Source organism: Protopterus annectens, chromosome 12.part0, assembly GCF_019279795.1.
Source record: "Protopterus annectens isolate FY-2018-M chromosome 12.part0, PAN1.0, whole genome shotgun sequence".
In the NCBI taxonomy this organism is placed as follows: domain Eukaryota; kingdom Metazoa; phylum Chordata; order Ceratodontiformes; family Protopteridae; genus Protopterus; species Protopterus annectens.
Genome location: NC_056746.1, coordinates 593227298 through 593250346, shown reverse-complemented (window position 1 = coordinate 593250346; position 23049 = coordinate 593227298). Strand labels below are relative to the sequence as shown.

General features: G+C 32.7%; 1 protein-coding gene across 1 annotated transcript in view; it reads right to left on the bottom strand.

Annotated features, from left to right (window-relative positions):
• Positions 1–22603, bottom strand: part of LOC122816734 (mesothelin-like) — a 464103-nt gene extending 441500 nt beyond the window's left edge. Inside the window, exons 1-2 of the mRNA XM_044089728.1 lie at positions 22483–22603; positions 6938–7091 (exon numbers count right to left, since the gene is read on the bottom strand). Of these exons, the coding sequence (XP_043945663.1) occupies positions 6938–7091; positions 22483–22568 (240 nt within the window). The 5' untranslated portion in view covers positions 22569–22603. The remainder of the gene's footprint in view (positions 1–6937; positions 7092–22482) is intronic.
• Positions 22604–23049: the final 446 nt, after the last annotated feature.

Here is a 23049-nt window from a genome sequence, read left to right as displayed (position 1 = left end):
CACCCCAGATCTCTCCTGCACCTAAAAGTTTGGTTCTCCTTTCTACCATGGTACAGCCACAGAAGGTGTGACTAACTCTCATGTCATGCACAGTTCGGGTACTGTACCCTATACCAGGGGACCTGGAAGTAAATGAAGGCAAGTGTTCCAATAGCCTGCCCACTGCTGATGCTACACGGAGACACACCCTATTGGCTGAGGCATATTTTGTGATTTATTAGTAAGATTTTTAGGTGTGTAAGGTAAAGTTGGTAGAGGGGACGGGCACCATAACTAACTCCATCAAGTCAGGGGACAAAATTCTACCCACATCAATATCAATACTGGGTGTATGGTCAGCCCAGTAAACAAATGAACAAAATCCACTATTCTCCCTTATAATAGTAAACAGAAGTCTGTTTCTTCAGGGATAATATTCTAAATACTGCACTAAGCAAAATGACAGCAATTTCAGCAACTTTGCACAATGCAAAATTACATGTCCCGAACCACACCAAAATTAAGAAATAAAGGCTAAATTCAGCCCAGTAATAGAAGAAACACCATAATATATTCTTACACAAGGAATTAAGAATGAACTTATGAAAAATTCCTGTCTCAAAAGTTTCATAGACAAAATGATACCAATACACATCCCAAAGGACCTCAAATTTAAGATGCAAATGCTAGAATCAGCTCAATAACAATAGAAACAGCATAAATACTGTTAGAAAAGGAATTAAGGGGGTGTGGCCAAGATGCCAGTCTGATAGCAGCAGAAATCCATAGCTCTGCTTAGATTTTAATATCCTGACAGGAAATATACTTTGATTTTTAGAAAAATCTAACTAAAAGTATACTAAAAGATAGATTAACATAGACTCTTTATTATTTTCTAAAAATTAATACATAGTCCAGAGAATTTTTTAATTACTCCTGTCAAGAAGTTTTCTACTGGAGATCTCAATGTGAGCAACTCAAGGAACCCACACCAGGAGAGTGCAGTGAAGAAAGAACTACATCTTATAATAACAAACATCCAAGAACTGTCACTAAAAACATGAGCAACGTGAAGAACCCACACCAGGAGAGTGCAGTGAAGAAAGAACTACATCTTATAATAACAAACATCCAAGAACTGTCACTAAAAACATGAGCAACGTGAAGAACCCTCACCAGGAGAGTGCAGTGAAGAAAGAACTACATCTTATAATAACAAACATCCAAGAACTGTCACTAAAACATGAGCAACGTGAAGAACCCACACCAGGAGAGTGCAGTGAAGAAAGAACTACATCTTACAATAACAAACATCCAAGAACTGTCACTAAAAACATGAGCAACGTGAAGAACCCACACCAGGAGAGTGCAGTGAAGAAAGAACTACATCTTATAATAACAAACATCCAAGAACTGTCACTAAAAACATGAGCAACGTGAAGAACCCACACCAGGAGAGTGCAGTGAAGAAAGAACTACATCTTATAATAACAAACATCCAAGAACTGTCACTAAAAACATGAGCAACGTGAAGAACCCACACCAGGAGAGTGCAGTGAAGAAAGAACTACATCTTATAATAACAAACATCCAAGAACTGTCACTAAAAACATGAGCAACGTGAAGAACCCACACCAGGAGAGTGCAGTGAAGAAAGAACTACATCTTACAATAACAAACATCCAAGAACTGTCACTAAAAACATGAGCAACGTGAAGAACCCACACCAGGAGAGTGCAGTGAAGAAAGAACTACATCTTATAATAACAAACATCCAAGAACTGTCACTAAAAACATGAGCAACGTGAAGAACCCACACCAGGAGAGTGCAGTGAAGAAAGAACTACATCTTACAATAACAAACATCCAAGAACTGTCACTAAAAACATGAGCAACGTGAAGAACCCACACCAGGAGAGTGCAGTGAAGAAAGAACTACATCTTATAATAACAAACATCCAAGAACTGTCACTAAAGCATGAGCAACGTGAAGAACCCACACCAGGAGAGTGCAGTGAAGAAAGAACTACATCTTATAATAACAAACATCCAAGAACTGTCACTAAAATGGACAAATTTGAAAACAAAATGGATATTATCAAACAAGAATGCAGTAAACAACTGGAACTTCTAAATGGAATAGTAAAAAAAGAATCTGAACGAATTCTTGCCTTAGAGGAAACAGTAACTGACCTGGATACTAGAGTGACAGAAAATGAACATCACAATGAATTTCTACTGAAACAAAACACCAGGCTGATTGAGAAACTGGAAGGCCTTGAAAGTAGATCAAGGAGGAATAACATAAGAACTTATGGAATTTCTGAGAAAAAGAGTGCTAACAATTCAATTCCTCAATAAGTGGTTTTTATCAACACTAAACATGCTTGAATCACTCTCTTTTGAAATTGAGAGGACTCATCGGTCCCTGGCAAATCCAGCTTCATCTCGGAGTTCATCTAACCCCAGGTCTATAATAGTTTGATCTCTTTCCTCACAAGACAAGGACTTAGTGCTGAAATCAGCTTGCACTAATTCCCCTATCAAGATGGGTGAAAAAGTTATTTGTTTTGACAATGACTACACCTCTACAGTCATATCCAGAAGAAAGGAGTGTGTTCCTCTAATTAAGTCCGTGAAAAAAGCCAATATTAAAGCTCAAATTCTTTTTCCTGCAAGAATAAAAATCTCCTTTCCTGAAGTAGTGAAGATCTTTGATTCCCTACAAGAAGCAGTAGAATTTATCCAAAAGAAGAAAATACTGTTGGATATAGAATAAATGGAATGGTCATCTCAGAGAATGAAGAGATAGGCAACAAAAAATGGATGATCTGTGAATGAAGGAGCAAACAAAACTAAGAAACTAAAGGAAAAATGAATAAATTCCTTCTAATTTTAAATGCTTTGTTTTATGAATCATATATTTGATTTTGTAAAATCTCTATACTGTAAGGTAATGTAAATTATCTTTATTATTAATCTCCTCTTTTCCTTTCTATATTTACTTCTTCTAATTACATATAGTACTAAGTATTTAAATAGCATTCTCTCTCTTTCTCTCTCTCTCTCTCTCTACCTATTCCTTTTTGTTACTAATGTTCCTTTTCTCTCTTTTCCCCACGATATGTACTTTAAATACTTTGCTCTTTTAAATAACTACAAATGGTATATGTCTTCTAATTATTCAGTAAATGTATAATTTGACTTAATACCAAAGTGCATTTTTTCTAGTGGGTCAGTGGTGGAATATGTTTCTGATTAGTGTTTCTAACTAGATGTTTTAGACTCTTTGTTTAGACACATATAAACATTAATACAGTACAGTAATGGTGTTTTATAGATGGCTAAACATGTTTTATATATATATATATATATATATATATATATATATATATATATATATATATATATATATAAGATTCTTTTGTTCCCCTCTGGTCTGGTTAACTGGTGGGTAAATGATTGAAATGTTATAAAGCGATTTCTGATTTGAGGCAGCTGTTGGTACTTCTAAATAGTTGTTTTTATATGAAAGGGTTAATTTTTTCATGATGTTGATGTTTTCTGAGGAAACTGGTGGTCTGTGTGACTGTTCTCATTGTGGAGATTCATGACATGCACTGACAAGGTAGCTTGCGAGATTTGATTTTCTGCTGAAAATGCTTTTTTCCTCACTAGAGACAACCTCTGCTGTGCATGAGCCTATTTAGATATGTTTTAACAAATTTATGAAGCTGCAGCTTGAGGAAATAACAGTGATGATATCACTTGACCTTTTGAACTTGTTAAATGGCTGTATTTAAAATTATTTTCTTTCAAAATTCTGTTATCCTTCACTTAGATACTTTAAATGGTAAATAATTAGTTCTGATAAATGTGTTTAACTCCTTTGAAAATACCTATGTTCTTTTATAGATGCATACATCCTGCAGATTTAGTGACACTTTTAGCAACTAAATGACATCAAATGAGCTAGGATCTGCATTAGAAAACTCATTATGCATATTAACATCAGACTTATGTTACATAGCTAAACCTTTAGAGGGCTGTGAGGCTTTTTTTTTTTTGCAACAAGTGATATATAATATATTCAACAGATCCTTACATGAAAAATGTTAGATAGATGACTGACAAAATGGTAATATTCAATTATCTCCACCATTTTAAAACAAGGTAAGGAGCCCAAATCTTTTGATTCATATAGACCAATGTCATTACTAAACACTGATTATAAAGTTTTCATGATGATATTAGCTGATAGAGTAGAGAAAATATTACGTAATCTAATACATAATGATCAGACAGGGTTCATTCTTCATAGAAAAGTGCAAGATAACATTATTAAATTATTATCATTAATAGACATAGCATGCAAATACAAAAAAACAGCTAACTATTATCAGCCTAGACATAGAAAAGGCTTTTCATTCTATTAGTTTGTCATATCTAGAACAAATTCTGATTGGTTTTGAATTCTCCTCAGATTTTGGCAACTTAGTAATGAAAATTTATAGTGGGGCACAAGCTTATTTGAAAATGGCTCATTGCTATCCTCACCACTAGAAATCCTCAAGGGAAGTAGACAAGGTTGCATTTGTCACCATTATTGTTTGCTCTTTCAATGGAACCTTTTGCTACATATATCAGAAACAAGCAAAATATAAAAGGCTTTCAATTTAATAAGGACTATTGTCCTAAGATACAATTATTTACTGATGATATGTTGTTAATGTTGGGTGATATTGATGTTTTTTTGCATGATGTTATAAATACCTTAAGCAAGTTTGAAAGAATTTCAGGGCTTAAATTTAATCATAAAAAATCCAAAACATTACTAATTAACAAAAAGGAAAACAAAAACCTAAGCAGGAATAGCCCGTTTAATTGGGAGAATGATGTATTAGAATATTTGGGTGTCAGTATAAAGAGTACATGGAAAGAGTCTGTTAAACTAAACTACAACAATTTAATAACCACCATTAGTGAACTAATCAAAAGATGGAATACAATGTTCTTCACACTGGATGATAGGCTCTCTTTAATTAAAATAATAACTTTACCTAAAAATGTGTTTTATATACAGTTATTGATACTATCCCCTCCCAAAAACATATTTAAAAAATTTGATTCCATGCTACTTAAATTTTTATGGTTCCCCTTAAAACCTACGATTGCATATAAATGGCACATTAGAGCTAGGAACAGTAATGGAATAGCATTCCCTAACTTATATCTTTATTCAAAATCAGTTATAATTAATGTAATATTACATTGGATCTAACCTACCTATATATCTGGCTGGAAAATAATACAGGAGATTCATATAACTGATGTCAGAACTATAGAAAATCAGTTTAAGGAACAATACAGAATAAGTAGAGCTAATTGGCTTTTATGTGAATTTTGTTTATTTAATAAGAAGTTTGATCATTTTTATGGCATTTATCAAATATTTAATAACTTTAAAAATATAATTGATTGTAATTACAACATCAAACAATTCCTTTTTCCTTATATTTCCTATAGCATACTCCCCTGATTGCCTAGATTCATTCAACATCAATGCGATGCAAAAATTCAAGGAAATAACTTGATGTTCTGGCATCAGTTTATTGAACATAAGAGTATTAAACCACTAAACTTTCTTCTCTGTAGTTTTGTTAATAGTCAAGACAGTTGGTTGTTTATACACTCATTACGGCAGTTTATAGAAAACAAAATGAGAGTATCAATCAACCTAGAGACTGAATTTATACCTAGTTTGATCCAGCTTTTTATTAGGTGTCTTGAAAAGACAGATGATCAAAAATTAAGTCTCTCACCTATCTATAGATACTAAAGATTAATGGAGAACAAATATCTGATGAATCCAAAAATCTGTTTTTAAAATCTACACATGGTATCTTTTCTTCATTTATTGGTGGTTGTATACATGGAAATTTATGAATTGGGGTTTCTATACTCCACATAAAATAAATCTTATACTCAAAAAGAGTGAAAGTAAATGTTGGAAATGTGATGAATTACTAGAGGCCAACTGGATTCAGATGTTCATTCAATATAGAAATGTTCAATACTGGAAAGACTTCAGATATTTTGCAAAGGCTTTATGGTCTGATAACTGTCATATTTCTAACTCACTAATCCTATTTAATGTTCCTATACCTAATGTAATACCTAAATCTCAGATTCAGTTACTCTGGTCAATTCTTACAATTGCCAGAAAAGTTATTAGTTTGATCTGGAAAAGTAAACACGATTTGATGTTTAAAGAATGTATTAATTTAGCAAAAGTTGTTTGTAAAAATAGAACTGCAAACCATTTGTTATAGAACTCATAACATTACTCATAAAAAATAACAATACAAAAATTGGAAAACCTTTCAAACAAATACTGATAACGTCTCATGGATAAAATGATTGTTTATCATGGATGAATATAAATATTGCAAATTGTTTTGTTATTGTTTTATTGTATTTGTTATATGTACATTTGTGTATGTTTATAATGAAAACAAAATAAAAATGTTTTTGAAAAAAAAAAGACAAGGAATTAAGTATTAGCTTAAGAAGAATACCTGTCAAAAATGTTTTGTAAACAAAACTGAGCCATAATAGCGATTTAAATGAAAAAGTTGTTAAATAGCATCAAATTACACTTGTATACAACATTTTGTAGCATATATAGTACTGCAAGGATTCTTTGTGGCTTGGCGACATCACTAGACACTTAAGAAGTGGACTAGCCCTCAGGGGAGGTGTGCTTTCCAGGCTTAAGGTCCTACAGGAGCAGCATTCAAAGTGGTTAGCTCTAGCAACATGCAATCACATGGTCTTCTGTATGACTACATTGTATAAGCACAGGGACAGTAGAAGCAGCATATTGTATTTTCAGTTGAAAGTGAATATACAGAAAGAATTTGGTTGGTATTTTGAAAACATTAGCATTTCATCTTACCTGAAGGCTTGCTGGAGATGGAGCTGTACTGCCATTATTTAAGGAACTATTACAATTGTTGTTCACTCTTCCAATAATGATTAGAGCTACTTCTGGTTTCAAAGTCTTTATTGACTCAGCAGTTTTGACATAGCAGAGCAGTTTGTCTGGAAGTCTTAAAAGCAATAAATAAATAAAGTAAGGAAGAAAGAAAAATACACAAGAGAAAGTTTATAACATACTAAATAACTTAATTACTACAAAATATATAAGTATAAAGCATGATATGCAAAGCATTTTATGCTCTAACCTCAGTTTAATTTTGAAATCCTGCCAACATATGTGGTGCTATGTTATCAGTTACATCAAGCACAGACAAACATTGATAATAAAGATCCTTAGGTGTCCTTGTTGTCTCTGCAAATGTTTGAGTTACAGTTCTACTGCTCATAATTGCTTGTTCTCTTTTAACTAAAATTCAACTTCCTCAAATGTGTATGAAATGATATTTTATGTTCTATGGTTTTCTTCTTTTTGAGGTCTTCCAAGTCATTTTTACTCAAGGGAGGTGGTGTCTTGAAAAAAGAGTAGAACTCATTGCACTTTATTCAAGCAATTTTATTTTGTTTATCAAGAATAGCAATAATTATAAAAATACAATAACAATATTATATACAATATTTACTAATGGCCCAGAAATCAAGAGAAAACAATCAGTAAAAATGATAGTTTTTCACATTTCAAAATAATTCTTTGTCTCCTTAATCTCTTATGGTAGAGATTGTGTCAATTTTTATCATTTCAATAAGTGAAAGCATTTTATTCCAGGGATTATCTGTCCACATTTTAAAAGAAATCCTCAGTTCCTTGACTTTTATCTCCATTAGCACAGTTTCGTTCAATAAAGACAAAAAGTCTTCAATTGTGGGCTCAGAAGAGGATTTCCATTTCCTTGTGATGCACTTTTTAGCTACAGCTAGTACAGTCCACAGAAGATATTAATGCTTTTTATTAATTTCTATTGTCTCATTGACATTAAGAAAAATTAGAGATTTTGTTAAAAAAATGCATCAGTGTAAATGGCTTGAAGACATTTATCAAGTTCATCCCAGTATTTTTTAATATTATTACAGTCATAAAAAATGTGTAACCAGTCTGCTTTACAGCTTAATGAACATCTCTAGCAAATAACAGTTTGGGAAGAATTAAATTTAGTTATTTTGCTGGGAGTATAAAAGACTCTATGCGGATATTTCCATATAAAAATCCTCCAGACTTGTACATTGGAGGTTAACTTGATGGAGTAAAATAAATTACTTTTACATTCAATTGATAGGCTTATTAATAAACCTTTTGTTACAAAATTCCAATAATTCTGATTAAGTTTAATCTTACAAGCTATTAGAATTTTATATAATTTTGAAATTGAATTTGTCCAGTTATAATTTTATAGATTGCTTCATACAAGTGATTTATGAAGTTAGGCTTGGTTTTAAAGGATGAATTATTAATTATTTTGCAAAGATCTTCAGCATAAAATAGAATACTTTGAAGCTCTAGCCAGTCTGCATTTGATATATCTTGTGATCTTTTATACAGTTCTGCCAGCAAATAAAATTCTTTCATTCCCAATTAGTGAGTGTATTCTTATGGATTTTATTTATGAAATGTTTTGTAGTATTCAAGGGCATTAACAATTCAAGCCATAATTTTATATCAACATTGGTGTTTATGAAACTTTTAAATAAATTATAGGTATAATTTATGTAATTTAGATTGGTAGGTTTTGGTATGTTATATTGGAAATTAACACATATGTGCGAATGTTTATTGTTTTGATCATTCAGTGATAAATTACTCGTTAATTTGTTTTCATTTAAAAAGATAGTAGTATATAGAGTCTTCCAAGCAGAAGAAAATTTTGGATTTTTCCAGTTTAAAACTATTTTGAAAATAGAAGCTTTAATGTAAGTCTCCAGATCTGGAAAGATAATTCCTCCCAGTTCCCAGGGTCTGATGTGATAAGAAAAAGATATTCTCTTCATTTTTGGTAACCAAAGGAAGTTTAAAAGAGTTTTGTTTATCTCTTTTAATTTTTTTTTATTTGGAATCATGGGAATGGCTTGGGGTATATAATTTATTTTGGGGAGTAATACCATTTTTTATTAATCACAGTCTATCTTCTAATTTTAAATACAATTTATTCCAATTTTCTATTTGGGCTTTTATAGAGTTTAAAATTTTATTACAGTTTAAGGTTAGGGTAGTATTAATGTTTTCAGATACAGATAGATATATTATTTGTAATTAAATGGAAGTCACTTTTCCTATTCAGTAACATGTGATTTGATTTGGATTTACTGAAACTAAGGTCTGAATTAAGAAAAACTTTCCCAGTTGTAATATTAACTCCTGTATAGATTCTTCAGAAACAGACAGAGTGAGGAGTATATCACCTGCAAAAAGCATCATTTTAGAGTTGAATTGATTATTTTGTTTTTGAATCACAGCAAATTATTGATGCAAATAATTCTATTGATATGGCAAATAGAATGAGAGACATAGGACAACCTTGTTTAGTGCCCTTAGTTATTTCTATGGCTTCTTAGGTGAATGGACCCAATTTTACATAGGCAAGATTATTTTTGTATATGTTTTTTATCAAATTAATGACGTGTGGGGGAAACTCATGAAGTTCTAAAATTTTAAATAAATAGTCCCAGTTCAATGAATCAAAGGCTTTTTCTATATCTAATGCAATTATGAGAGCTTCTAGATTAGTATGTCAATAACAGTTAAAAATTATTTGAATATTGTCATACGTATGTCTATTATAAATAAAACCTGTTTGATCTTCATGTATAACTTGTATCAATGATTTTTTTTTAATTCTGTTGACTAAGATAGACATGAATATTTTATAATCATTATTGAGTAATGAGATTGGTCTAAATGAACTGCAGTGGGTAGGGTCTTTATTTTCCTTTTTTATTGGTGTAATTAATGAATACCTCCAAGAGGGTGTGATTATATTTTGAAAATGTATTTCATTTAAAGTTTTATGAATTTGGAAATATCCTATATAATTCCATTATTATTCCATCAATGTCTGGAGCGTTATTGTTTTTACTCTCCTTGATTTTATCAGTTATTTCTTTGAGAGAGATTTGTTTTCCAATATCAATTTTTAATTTTCCAGGCATTTTATTTATTTTAGTAAGATGTGTATCTATATCTAAGAAGTTAGATTTATTATTATTATTCCTATAATGTTCAGTGTGATGATTGGGGAGAGAGGGGCGAAGGCTGCCAGCCTAGTCAAATAGAATTTGATATATAATTCTGGCATTTGTAAATAAATGTGAAATACAGGTATGTTTTCTTGAGTGTAAAAGAATTTTGTGAAATGTGGAACTGCAAAATATGTGACAACATTGCACTCTACTGGCCCAGTGAAACATGGTGTGACCCCTTCATGTTAGAATTCGGCTCCAGTGGGTCTGGATGAAGGTTTAATGCCCATTGTTTTAAGGCTAAAGTTTATGACCAGAATTTAGATGTGGAATGTGCTTTATTGCTCTGGTTTCTGTTAGAATATACATGTGAAATGACTTATATTGTAAGTTTCTGAACAGGTGTTAGATTGCTAAATAATGCAGTTTGTTTGCCTGGGAAAACCTAAGTGTCAAAAATGTAATTTGGGAGGGCCTTAGAGACATGTTTGTTAGTAATGTTTAAATACTATTTCTCACAAGAGACTGGGAGCATTTTGATCTTGATATCTAACTTATCAGCACTCTGCCTTATGCTCACATGTAAGTTTTAGCACTGTGATTTCTTGTAGGAATAGTTAAAGCTAGTAAAGATTAATTAGGTATTTTTTTTAAATCAGACCTGTCCTACTGTATTATTTTAATCTTCTGTGTGATCTCTGAACTATTAGATATCTCTGTGGTGTAGTAGTTTTGTCTTGTGTTTTAATTATTTATTATTAAATATTTTTAAACCTTCTACCTGTGGCTGGTTTGTGTAGAGATAAGCTCTAGAGTGCATTGCATATTTATAGAGCTTATTTTAATAGGCCACTCTAAAGTAAGCCTTGAATGTTAGTCATGCTACCATTGGATAATAATATTGCACAGTAATAATTGGACACCCTTTTAAGGGCCTTTTAGTAGATGATATTATTAGCTGGGTGGTGGCAGGGATTATTACCGTATGGTCTGGGTAAAGGGATACAGCTGGAGAATCTGTGTCAGCCTTTCCCAGGAGTGTCTGTGAAGTTGTATAAATACTTATCTCAAAGTGTGTGAGTGTGTGTGTGTGTGTGTGTGTGTGTGTGTGTGTGTGTGTGTGTGTGTGTGTGTGTGTGTGTGTGCATTGTGTCAGCTACTTGGCAGGGACACAAAGCACTGGTTGGACAGAGAGGATACTGGAGGTTTTACCTTGCCCAGCTAAGCTGAGACCTGGACCCTATAGCTGTGCCAGTGGGTAGTCTTATTGGGGACCTGGTGAGCAAAGGAGCAACCAGCCATAGATTGACTGTGATCTCTGTGTGCACTTAAGGGAAATTGTACTTTACTGTGTGTATCAGTTATCCTTTTTTCTTCTATGAGATGACCTCCCTGGTGTTAGTGGTGAGGACTGAGGCTCCTTGATTGCTGGGCCATGGCACGGTCATCACATTCAGCATAGTGAAATTTAAAAGCATCAAGAATATCATTTATATCTGATACTTTTGTGTTACTTTTCCCTTCATGGATAATAGTTGTAATATTATTTTCCATGTTTTGCCATTTTATTCTCATTGTTAGATTGTGTAAATGTTTATAGGGAAACTAAATATGAGCTGAGTTTTAATTTTTCTAATCCAAGTTCATCTTATGAGTTATAATGTCATTGTATTTTTTATTTAATTTCACAATTTCTTTTTTTTTTTTTTTTGCATGAAGACTCTTTGTATCACTGATATTAATATTATTTTTTATAATTTGTTTTTGGATATTATGCATTTCCGATTCCCATTCTTTTGTTTTATTTTTTAACCAAGATAGGATTCTACCACATAAAAAAGCCTTTAAGGTGTCCCATAAAATTACAATGTTTATATTCTCGGTGTAATTTGTGTCTATAAAATATTGAATTTCTGAAACTCACCATGGCTTGAATTGTTTTAGTTTAGTGATATAAGCTGGGATTCTTGATGCAAAGATTAATCTTTTACAATCTATTTGGAATTTAAGTATTAGTGAATTATGGCCTGAAAAAAGAGCATGTGGTTATGGAAAATTTTGTTATTTCCATAGTTAAGTCCTAAGATATAAAAATGTCTATTCTTGTTTGTGTGTTAAATCTGTGAGATCAGTGAGAGTATAATAATGAGTTAGTTTCTTTATACCTATATGTATCGGTTAGTTTTAAATTTTCAGTCCATTTCTTAAGATATTTCTCTGAGGAGGTAAGACAAAGATTTATTTTGTTTGTGATCTCCAAATTATCTAAGATACAATTAAAGTCCCCTCCTATTATCAAGATGCCTTTATATACTTTGTTAATTAGATCTATATCTAGTTTTTTGACTGTATTTAGCCCTATACCAGGTATCCAGTATATATTTACCAGTGCCCAAATTCGGTTATGAAATCTTATTATTAGAATTGATAGAAGACCTTCATAATTATAAATGATCTGACGATTAGTTACATTTTTCTTCCAAAAAATTAAGACTCCTCTATTTTTTTATATGAAGAATGAGACAGTATTGAGTAATCATAAGGCTTTAAAGTGACATTCTTCCAGAAATATGACCTGCGCTTTATGTAATTTTAGATATCTTAGTAGATTTGATCTTTTCATTGGATTATTTAGACCATTAATATTTAAAGAGAGTAAGGTTAAATCTGTAATTTTATGTGTTTTTGTGGTGGAAGTTATGATTAGAGACATTGTTAGAATTCTATATTTACTGAAGATTTGTAAAAATATATTATTGCTAATGTGTAATACAGTTTGACTGAGTTTCCCCATTACAGAACTTAAAATGTGTTTCAAAATAGGCCAATAAAGATGAGAAAAAATAAAGAGCATAAAGATAACAAGTGAATAGTGAGTTTAATAAACCTTTTAACAAACATGGAGTGAGAAAACACGTATTTTCAATCAGATTATCCCTCAAGTTTATCAACAAAATTGAAAAAAAGCAAGTGACACTGAGCTCCAAAACTGAGTGTCCTGAAGATATCTTATTTATAATTGGAGTTAGTGTTAATACTAATAATTATAAGAGAATATCATTAGAATACATTTATTGTGGGAGTTTAACATACATATCATGGAGTAGTTCTTTGAGACAATGAAATTAACAATTCAATAGCAGATCAACTGTTTGTAGTTAACAATGTAAGCTTATTTTGTGAACAAAAAAATTTCTAGCTTGAAGGCAGGTTAACTGTAATGATAAAAACTACTATAAGATAAATTGATAAACAATAATAGAGCTGTTCCTTATGAAAACAGAAATAACAGAAATAAATATGTTCCTATTTCAAATATAAAATGAGAACTGTATTATATCTAGGCTTTTAAAATTGACATAATGTGCTTGAGAGAGTTCATTCTCACTAAAATGCATTAGTAATATATACAGGACTTGAATTATGCATTGCTTAAAAAAAAACAGTATTATCAATGGTGTTTGATATTGTGTTTGCTCCCATAACTAAATAACATTATGCTTTATAATACAATGCCTTTAAAACTACTCTAGTAATTTGCTAATAACTGGCCTCACAGCACACAGAATGTTAGACTAGTCTCACTAAGCATACATACAAACAAACATACACACACGGGAATTATTGTATTTGTAATATAGGTTAGCCATTTAGCCATATATACTGGCATATTCCAAAGCCTTAATGCTGCTGAAATGCAACTTTTTTTTTTTTATCACAGATGCAGTACAAGCATTTTCCTGAAAGTAGATGCAAATGTTCTTCCCTGAACTGCTCATCTTTGCATTTGAAATGATATCATTAATGCTGTATTTTAATTAAGTGCAGTGATGAACTTCTATGTCACAGTTATTTATGAATTCTGATTTTTTTTATGTAATATAGTATTCATTCTATAATACTTCACACTACATGAGCTATTATCTTAATTAGCTGCAGGCTTTTATTTTTTAGCAATGTGTGAACCCAAATTCTTGTATACCATTAGGAATATAACATGCTCACTTGCTACATACAGAGCTATCCTTTTCAATTTGCTTTACTACTGTAAAACATTTATGTATCATCACCAATATACAGAAGAGGGCACAAAAGCTACAGAAACTCACTTCGGAATTTTTAATTTCTTTTATGTAGTCATCTTTGTTAGTGGCTTATAGTGTAAGGGCTAGTTCCGTGAATAAAATGAAATGGAAGCTATTTAAGCTGTTGTTCAGAATAATTAAAATAAACATTTCAAGGAAATTATGAAATTTAATTTTATACAAATGTTTAAAATAGTAAAAGAAAGAAAAACATTGCTATTTATAAGAGTCTTTTAACCCTCTTGCTGTTAGAAAGTGCGAACTAATTCACATCATTACGGAAGTAAGTGTGTGTCTGATTTCCATTATATTGCTTCCCTTTTTGATGAATGAGCAGTGCAGACTAATTGAGTGCTTTGGTCACCAGTTTGAGTCTAAAATAGGAATAGTGAGTGTAAATAAGTTGTTAAATCTTAGAGACTCAGGTAGTGTATTGGGAGTCTTAGAATGAAGCTTACCGTTCTTACAATGTGAACTGTGTTACAGTGAAATGGATGTTAATTTGTTTTGGTTGTCATGGTTACAACCAGGGGAAAGTGTGAAATGCGTACAGGAACTCATGAACTGAGGTGGGTGGAGCAACAATGAAAGCAAAAAAAAATAAAATCCCCACAAAAGAGCTCCAAAGTTGTCTGCTATGATGTTTAAATACCAGAAAATGCTAAATTATATGCCAAAAATGCAGAAATAAAGTGGTTGATCTGAAACACAAAATGCTATTGTTTCAGTAATATTGAGACTCACAATTTATAACTTAAATCTAAAATAAGATAATATATGAAGTAATTCATGTGCTTCAGTCCTGGCTGTTCGCAGACCACGGTGTCAAAACCTATAAGTTTCACTGATAGCTTACTTGGGAAAAAGATCTCACACATGCACACACACACACACACACACACACACACACACACACACACACACACACACATACACACACACACTCATATCTATACACTTTTTTCAGTGCTTACAACAGAAACACTGCTGCCATACATACTGAGTTGACCATGTTCATTCATGATAGATCATGTTCTTGAATTTCTCTTCCATCCTATTCTGATCATGGGGTAAAGCTTTGGGGTGGAGAACATGGCTAATTTACATTAGCCATATACTCCAGCTGCTGCATTAACATGCAGAGATATCCAACAAATCCTCTATACCACTACTTGCCAGAACTTTCATATTACTGTAGTAATACAGTAGTCTTTGAAATGCACTGTGCAAGACCTCTAAAAAAAGGCTTTGTGTATTTCTGATTACTAACTCTACATTTTATTGATTAACTATTTTACTAACATATGACTTTTCCAGCTATATAAAATGATTCAAAAACTGTAGTATATAAATGATGTAACTTAAATGTGTTACATTATTAAAAATGTTAGAAAGTGATAACAATAACATTTAAATACTATATTGGTAAAGACTATGAAGAGTTTCCAAGAAACTATATCAAGTCTCATTAACTTAAATAAATTTCAAAGTATAGCAACAATAATTCATGGCAAAGGGGTGTGCATTATTATAGCAATAACTCACGCCTGGGTGTGGGTAATGCGGGATTTACCCACGGTTGGCGTGGTTTGGCCCCGAGGGCGAAGCCCGAGGGACCAAACAAAGACAACTGTGGGTAAATCCTGCATTACCCACACCCAGAAGTGGGTTATTGCTATTATACTATGACATTATTTAAGAAAAGAAACAATTAATTTTCTTAAATAATGGCATTGTATAATGCCTCGTTGCTGCCCTTCTGCAGCTGTCTGGTATCCGCGGCAGTTCTGATGTACTGTGCATGCCTATGCAGTACATCAGAGCTGTGGCCAAAAGCAACGGAGAAAGCAAGATCTCCGTTGCTTTTTACTGTTTTGCTATGTTAAACCCATTTAACATAGCGAAACAGTAAAAAGCAATGGAGATCTTGCTTTCTCCGTTGCTTTTTTTTTAAACCTGTCTTGCTATGTTAAATGGGTTTAACATAGCGAGACAGCTTTAAAATAAGCAAAGGAGATCTCCGTTGCTTATTTTAAAGCTGTCTCGCTATGTTAAACCCATTTAACATAGCGAGACAGGTTTAAAAAAAGCAACGGAGAAAGCAAGATCTCCGTTGCTTTTTACACACTGTGTCGATATGTTAAAGGAGTTTAACATAGCGAGACAGCTTTAAAAAAAGCAACGGAGATCTCCGTTGCTTTTTTTAAACCTGTGTCGCTATGTTAAACTCCTTTTTGAAAAGACTTATACTAATGGAAAAGTCCGGGCGACCGGACCTTTTTCCATTAGTATAAGTCGATTTACAACGTGCACGCTGGCCAATCAGCGTGCACGTTTTGGAATATTAATGGGGGGTCATGGTATAATACAAATTTGCTTATATTGTGCCTTAACATTTGCTCTTTCATATACAGAACACCTGCCTTATAAAACTATGGTTGCATATCATTGTCCCCTGTCTCTCTGTTCATCACATTAGAAACCTCATAAACTTTATTTCTTCCTCCATGCTTTTGTGAAACATTCAGTTAATTAGGCTACATTCATCTTCTCTGATTAAAGGCTTCCAAGCCATAACTGTGCTGTCTTTAAACCAGTTTTTGATAAAAGGTGTTTTTATAAAGGTATTCTAGGGTGTTATTCTACTCTACTATAGGTAGTTTTGCCACCATCTATTTCAAAGCTCAAGTATTTTCTTAAATAGGTATCCAACTTGTGAATACCAAGATTACATTTCCTCTAAACAGGCTATATGATAACATATATAATTCAACTTTTGCTAGTTTTTCCTGTCTTTATAGACAGTCATAGCTCAGTTTTCTTCTGCTTTTATTACATGTACCCTTTTTATCCACTGTTTAGTTTATTGCTGTGTGATGTGCATACTAATATCACATACTCCAGTCTACAATGTGCCATATGCTTCTATAGAGACATCATTATCTCCCAGTGTGCAGAACTTGTGTATTGAACTTGTCATGTGATTTGCAGGTGTTATTTTGATGTCTACCTTTGTTTTGAAATCTTTATATTGTTCTGTTTCTACTATTTTCTCTGCTTACCTTATGTATCTTGATTCCATTTTTTTATACTCATTCTCATTAGAACAAAGTTTTCCACTATTTCAAATTATGCGGCCTCACTTAATCACTTTATGTTAATACATTCAAAAGTTCAGCATGTATTTGTTGTACTTATTATGCAGAGAATTTTGTTGTAATCTTTTACGACCATCATTTTAATGTAATATATATTAAAAGTTTTTGTTCCTTTGTCTACAGCTATCTCATTTATTGAGTTATGACACTTAGTCATACATTCATGTAAGTGAGGTGAAGACATCGACAAAAACTGGTCAGTCAAGAAAAATTAAATAAAAAAAGATCCCCCTTTAACTATATATATATATATATATATATATATATAGATGAAAGTTCACTAACCCGACTTTCAGATAGCCAAGACAAAAAGGCTGACAACTGCAAAACACCGACTTAGTTATGACAAATTAAATCACTGACATATAGAGAATATGATATAGTATTTTTGGTTTTGGAAAAAAATAAATACTGTTCAGAAAAACAATATATGAAAATATATGGTTTGAAATAAATGTTTGTTCAAGTAAACAATGGTAAAAGGGTTAGGCAACTTCCTCTGAGTTCACTTATTTTCATTTTAATAATGATTGCAGTAATTTGTACATGTGAAGGTATTTTTAAAGTTAAAAGATGGGTGATATATGTGAATGTAAAAGTCTCTGTGGTATTAATTTATGGAGAGAATGTTAAATGTGCAACAAAGAGTAAGGTTATCAGATACATGATACCAAGAATGCCATGCATAAGACCAGTCTATAAAAGCTTGGGCACCTTCTTCTCATGCTGCAAGTCCAAGCTATAACCTAGGACCTATGTATGATACTGGTGCTTGCAGGATACATGGGCATGGAACTCTTATGAACATTCTTATCCCATGAAAAGACTAAGCCTAATGATCACCTAGGATAAATTTAGATATAACTGTGAAAAAGAGGGGGGGAGAAAAAATTAAGGGGCTGCACCTCAGCCATAGATAAAAGGACAAGAAAGAAATCTCGAAGGAAGTAGGCAGGTGCATATACTGCAACAGGGATTTATTTGAACATCTACTGCTATGGTAAGACCTTGCACAACTGTACTATGTTATTTATTAGATCACTGTTGCAATATTGCTGACTTATTGGATGAATATCTGAAGCCTTAAGACTGCTGCAGTGGAGGTTTGAGGAACAGAGCATCCGTCCAATAATCCTCAAAGAATGGTCCTGGAAAAACATGCTCTGGTCTGGAAAAGGCAACTATATGGCAATGTTTTATAAAACTGTGAAATGAAGGACCAGTTAGCTACATCAAGAAAAGATGCAAAATCAATGTTTTTGAAATAAGTTCCAGATGAGGCCATAGCTCTGGTAGAATGTGCTTTGACCTGACCTTGAAGTGTTTTAACATGGAAGGAATATCATAAAGAAATAGAAGGAGATAGCCACATATAGACTGCAAAGTCCAACATTTTTCCATCATAAGTAATAAAATGGTGAGATTTCCTGATACTTTTTGTCTTATCTAGACAGAATTTGACCTAGTTGTAAACATGCAGCAAATTAAGAATCCAGTCTCCTTCATTCTGAAGATATATGGAAAAATGTAAAAAGATGAATAGATTAATTTAAATACAGTTAATTGACAATTAAGTAAAGAAAGGGTTAGTTCGGAGGTTAACCATGGCTTTTTGAAGAAAGGAGTATTACACATAAGATACTGTAACTCAGAAGCCCTTTTGAAAGATGTTAAGGCCAATAATAAAACTGTCTTCTGAGTACAGATTTATAAAGATGCAGAAGAAGATGGTTTGAAAAGGAGATAGGGTTAGTGTTTCAATATAATTCAGGTCTTGAGAAAGAGGGAGAAATTTATTGAAAGGCCTGATGTTGACAGACATCTTTAAACATTGTTTATTTATTTATTAATTTATTTATATTTGTTTGCTAAGGTAGTACAATAATCTCACTGGACCATATGCAGGCATAGTCCAAGTGAAAATTGTTTAACCTGCTAACATGAAGAGAGAAAGGAATCCGTTAGACGTCAGAGTGAAATGGATGACAAATGTACCTGAATAGAGATGTATGCTAGATCTGAACTGGGCAATCTACACAAATATAGAAGGGTATGGGTCATGCCCTCTCCTATTTTGCAACACCATTTAGAAAATCTTTTCCATTGAGAAATATAATATTTTCTCATTGTAGGTTTCTCTTGCCCCTTCATTACCTGTAAAACATCTGAGAGAAAAGGTGTCTGAAAGAAAATAGAAGCCTATCATCCAAACTATGAAGTTCATTGTCTTTAGGTTTAGATGAAAAAGAACCCTTTTATTATGTAAGCAAATTCTTGCCTGTGGTGTTAACTTGTATTGATTGCCTACGGCTATATGTAAAAGAAGAGAGAGCAAAGTCTGTCTGTGCCAAAAGAGAGTCACCAAAAATGGTACTAGATTGTCTTTCTGAATCTTCTGAAGGACCCTGGGATGATTGGAAAGAAAGGCAAGGCATAGAGGAATTTCACTTTTCATGGAAAAGAGAAGGCATCCATTTTCCAAGTTTTCTTGTGGTCATCTCTAGAGAAAAAAATTGTATGCGATGTTCATAGTGGAGGCAAAGAGATGTGGGGAGTTTCCCACTGAAAGACAATCTAAAGGAAGACTCCTTGGTTCAGGATCCATACATGAGGGTCTGCCTTGGATATGCTCAGGAAGTCTTCCATTGTGTTTTGTTATTAGGAAGTATAAACATCCAGAAGGAAAGGGCTGTGCTGAATTTAAAACTCCATGGCTATCATAATAAATCTGCAAAGAAGGTAGAACTTTGTTCCTCTGTTTGTTGATACATCACATGACTGAGCTATTGTCTGTTAGAGTTCAAAGAGGTCCTCTAATCTTGAAGTTCCAATTAATCTGAAGAGCGAAGATCTGCACCGTCACCTCTTTCTTGTTTGTGTGATTGACCCTGTCTTATTTAGACAACTTTGATGCCTTTTCTAAAGCTACAGCATGTAAGATAGGAGGCATCTGTTGACAAGTTTTGCAGAGGGATGAACAAAAAAGGAATTGATCATTATCTAAGTGATTCACCAAAACAGTTCTTTCTTCATGAAATGCAAGAGAGAGATTGTAAAAGACAGAGTATGGCACTGTTGAGCCCAAATTGGTTCATTATACCACTGTATCATTCTCATGTGGAGTCTGACCTAAAGGATATTTAAATTGTGAATGTCAGGAACCACAGGCATACCTCTCACTGAGATTATTTCAAACTGTATCAGGGATATGAATCAGCTTGTTAGAAACTGTACTTTTTCTGGAAGGAAGAAAGTCAACATGTTGGAAATATTCAGTAGACATCCTAGAAACTATACACTCCACGTGGGTTCCAAAGTGAATTTCTTGGTGTTCAGAGTGATTCCTTGTCAGAGAAAAAGGCAGGTTATAAAGTGCAAGTCCTGAAAAATTGTTTGAGCAGGAGTGAACTTTTAATAAAGAAACTGTCTTAGTACAGATATCTGTGGATACTTTGGTGAATACATAATCCTATGGCACAAGTCAAGCATTTTATAAAAAAACCTTAGTGTCATAAAATAAGTAAAAGAGCAAAAAAGTAAATTGAAAGTGATAACCCAATGCAGAAATTTTCAAAAATTGTCTGTGTTTTCACTGAATAGTGATATGCCAATAGACATTTTTCATGTTCAAAGTAACTAAGACAGTTTGTGGAAAAATAAGAAGGGAAATGGTTTTGGAGGGTTAACATCTTGAATTCTGAAACTTTGAGAAGGTATTGTAGGGGTAGATTTTGCCAAATTTTTATTATATCCAAAAACCAAAGCATCTGATGTTACTGTTCTCCAAATGGGAGAAAGAAAGGGAAAGATTTCCATGCCTCATTTGAAAGGGGTTATCCAACGTGTAGGGAGGGGGAAGGGGGAAGGATAACAGTCAGAGGTTAGTATTTTTGTATGAAAAAGGATTCATCATGTGCTTTGAAATCAGACTTGGCTTTGCCCTACCATTTCTTCTTTGAAATGTTCTTTCCTTTTTGTTGAGGAGGTGCTGTGATACTTGTGAAAAGTGGTCCAGATTTGGAAGGGTAGTTCTCTAAAACTTAGTGATAGGAAAAAGAAAGAGCTATTTAAAACATTGCATTATCTTTCCACTAGTTCATTTGAAAATCTTAGCAGAATAGAGGACATAAGAAGTGATGAGACATGAAAACAGAAAACACCAACAATGTTGTGATGCTAAGGTTTTATTTTTTAGTAACCCTAAGGCTAGTAGAATCATTTGTTAATTTTGATAGTGGCTTCATATCCCTGTATTGGGGAGTCTTTTAAAAATAGAATCCTCAAATTTTGAAGTGAAAGACATGGACTTTCATTTCTTTAGGGCCTTTCCCTTTTTCCTAGATTTCACTAAAATACCAGCAAAACATATTCAAGAAAAATTAAGAGATTTAAGAGAAAATTAAGAAACAGTTGTATATAACATTAAGAAAATATTAAGAAACTGCTGTATTTGTGGTCAGAACTGGACTATATCATACCATAATCACAAGAAAATATGGCTTGTTCAATATATATGAAATAAGATAAATGGTTAGTGAGAGAAGGCATCATACAGATGAAATGTTTCCAGAGTACATTTTATATGTTACCATCTGGAAGTGGTAAAAATAAAACTTAAAAAGTTCCTAGCAATGTTAACTTAAATGGAAACCTTAAGTACCTACCAGCTTTCAAACAGGGATTGATGCATAGCTGGTGAAGAATCTAGCTGGACATGAAAGGAATTAAGTCTGGTAAAGCGCAAATGTTATGATTCACTGCTATAGTGACCCTGCCCCAAAGCAGATCTATTGTACAGAGGAACATCACATGACCTTTGATGGCAAATGAAAAATTAGAAGCCCTGTAGAATATATGGGTTGGGATTCTCAGGCATGTTGCCTGTGCAGGGTTGATATATAACAAATAGTCATTATGCATGCCACTCTGTATACACATGTAGCTATAAGCACAGAGAGTACCATGCTGAATTAAACTCTTTGATACTGAACCCCACTTTATCTAACATTAATACTAACATACACAATAATATAATGATATTTCATTCACAGAATATTTATTCATTTATTTCAATAATTAAAAATGCATACCCGCTAATATTGGTGAATGGTGCAATTTGAAAGAGAGTATCAGTATACAATTCTGCAACATCATTTGGTACAAATGCACTCCCCATGAACTCAATATCATCAGTGTTACTTACAATATTTTGAAGCTAAAAAAAGAAGGCAATAGAATTAATATGTTATTTCTTAAATGTCTTTCATAATTTCATTTATAAAACACAGTCAGTGTGGAAATATGCTTGAAGTAATTTTTCATACATTTGTTAATTAATCATGAAGTGAACTGATCCACAACTTTCTTTTTCAGCCAGGATCCAGCCAAAAGCAAATGCAAATGTGAAACTAATTGCAAATAATACATTGGGAATGTAACCAGCACATCAATATAACTCACATCAAAAGACATACTCTGCAGTCAAACTATAAAAAAAAAACCTATGCAGCAAACATGCCTGAAATTTGTAATATTAAGAATGCTTTCAATGCCTAGGTAATGCATTACAGACAATAGGTCCCAAGACCTCTATGTTGGGCTGAGTGAGACAATTAAATAGCTTGACATTAAATTACGAGAACTGAAGTCTTGATCAT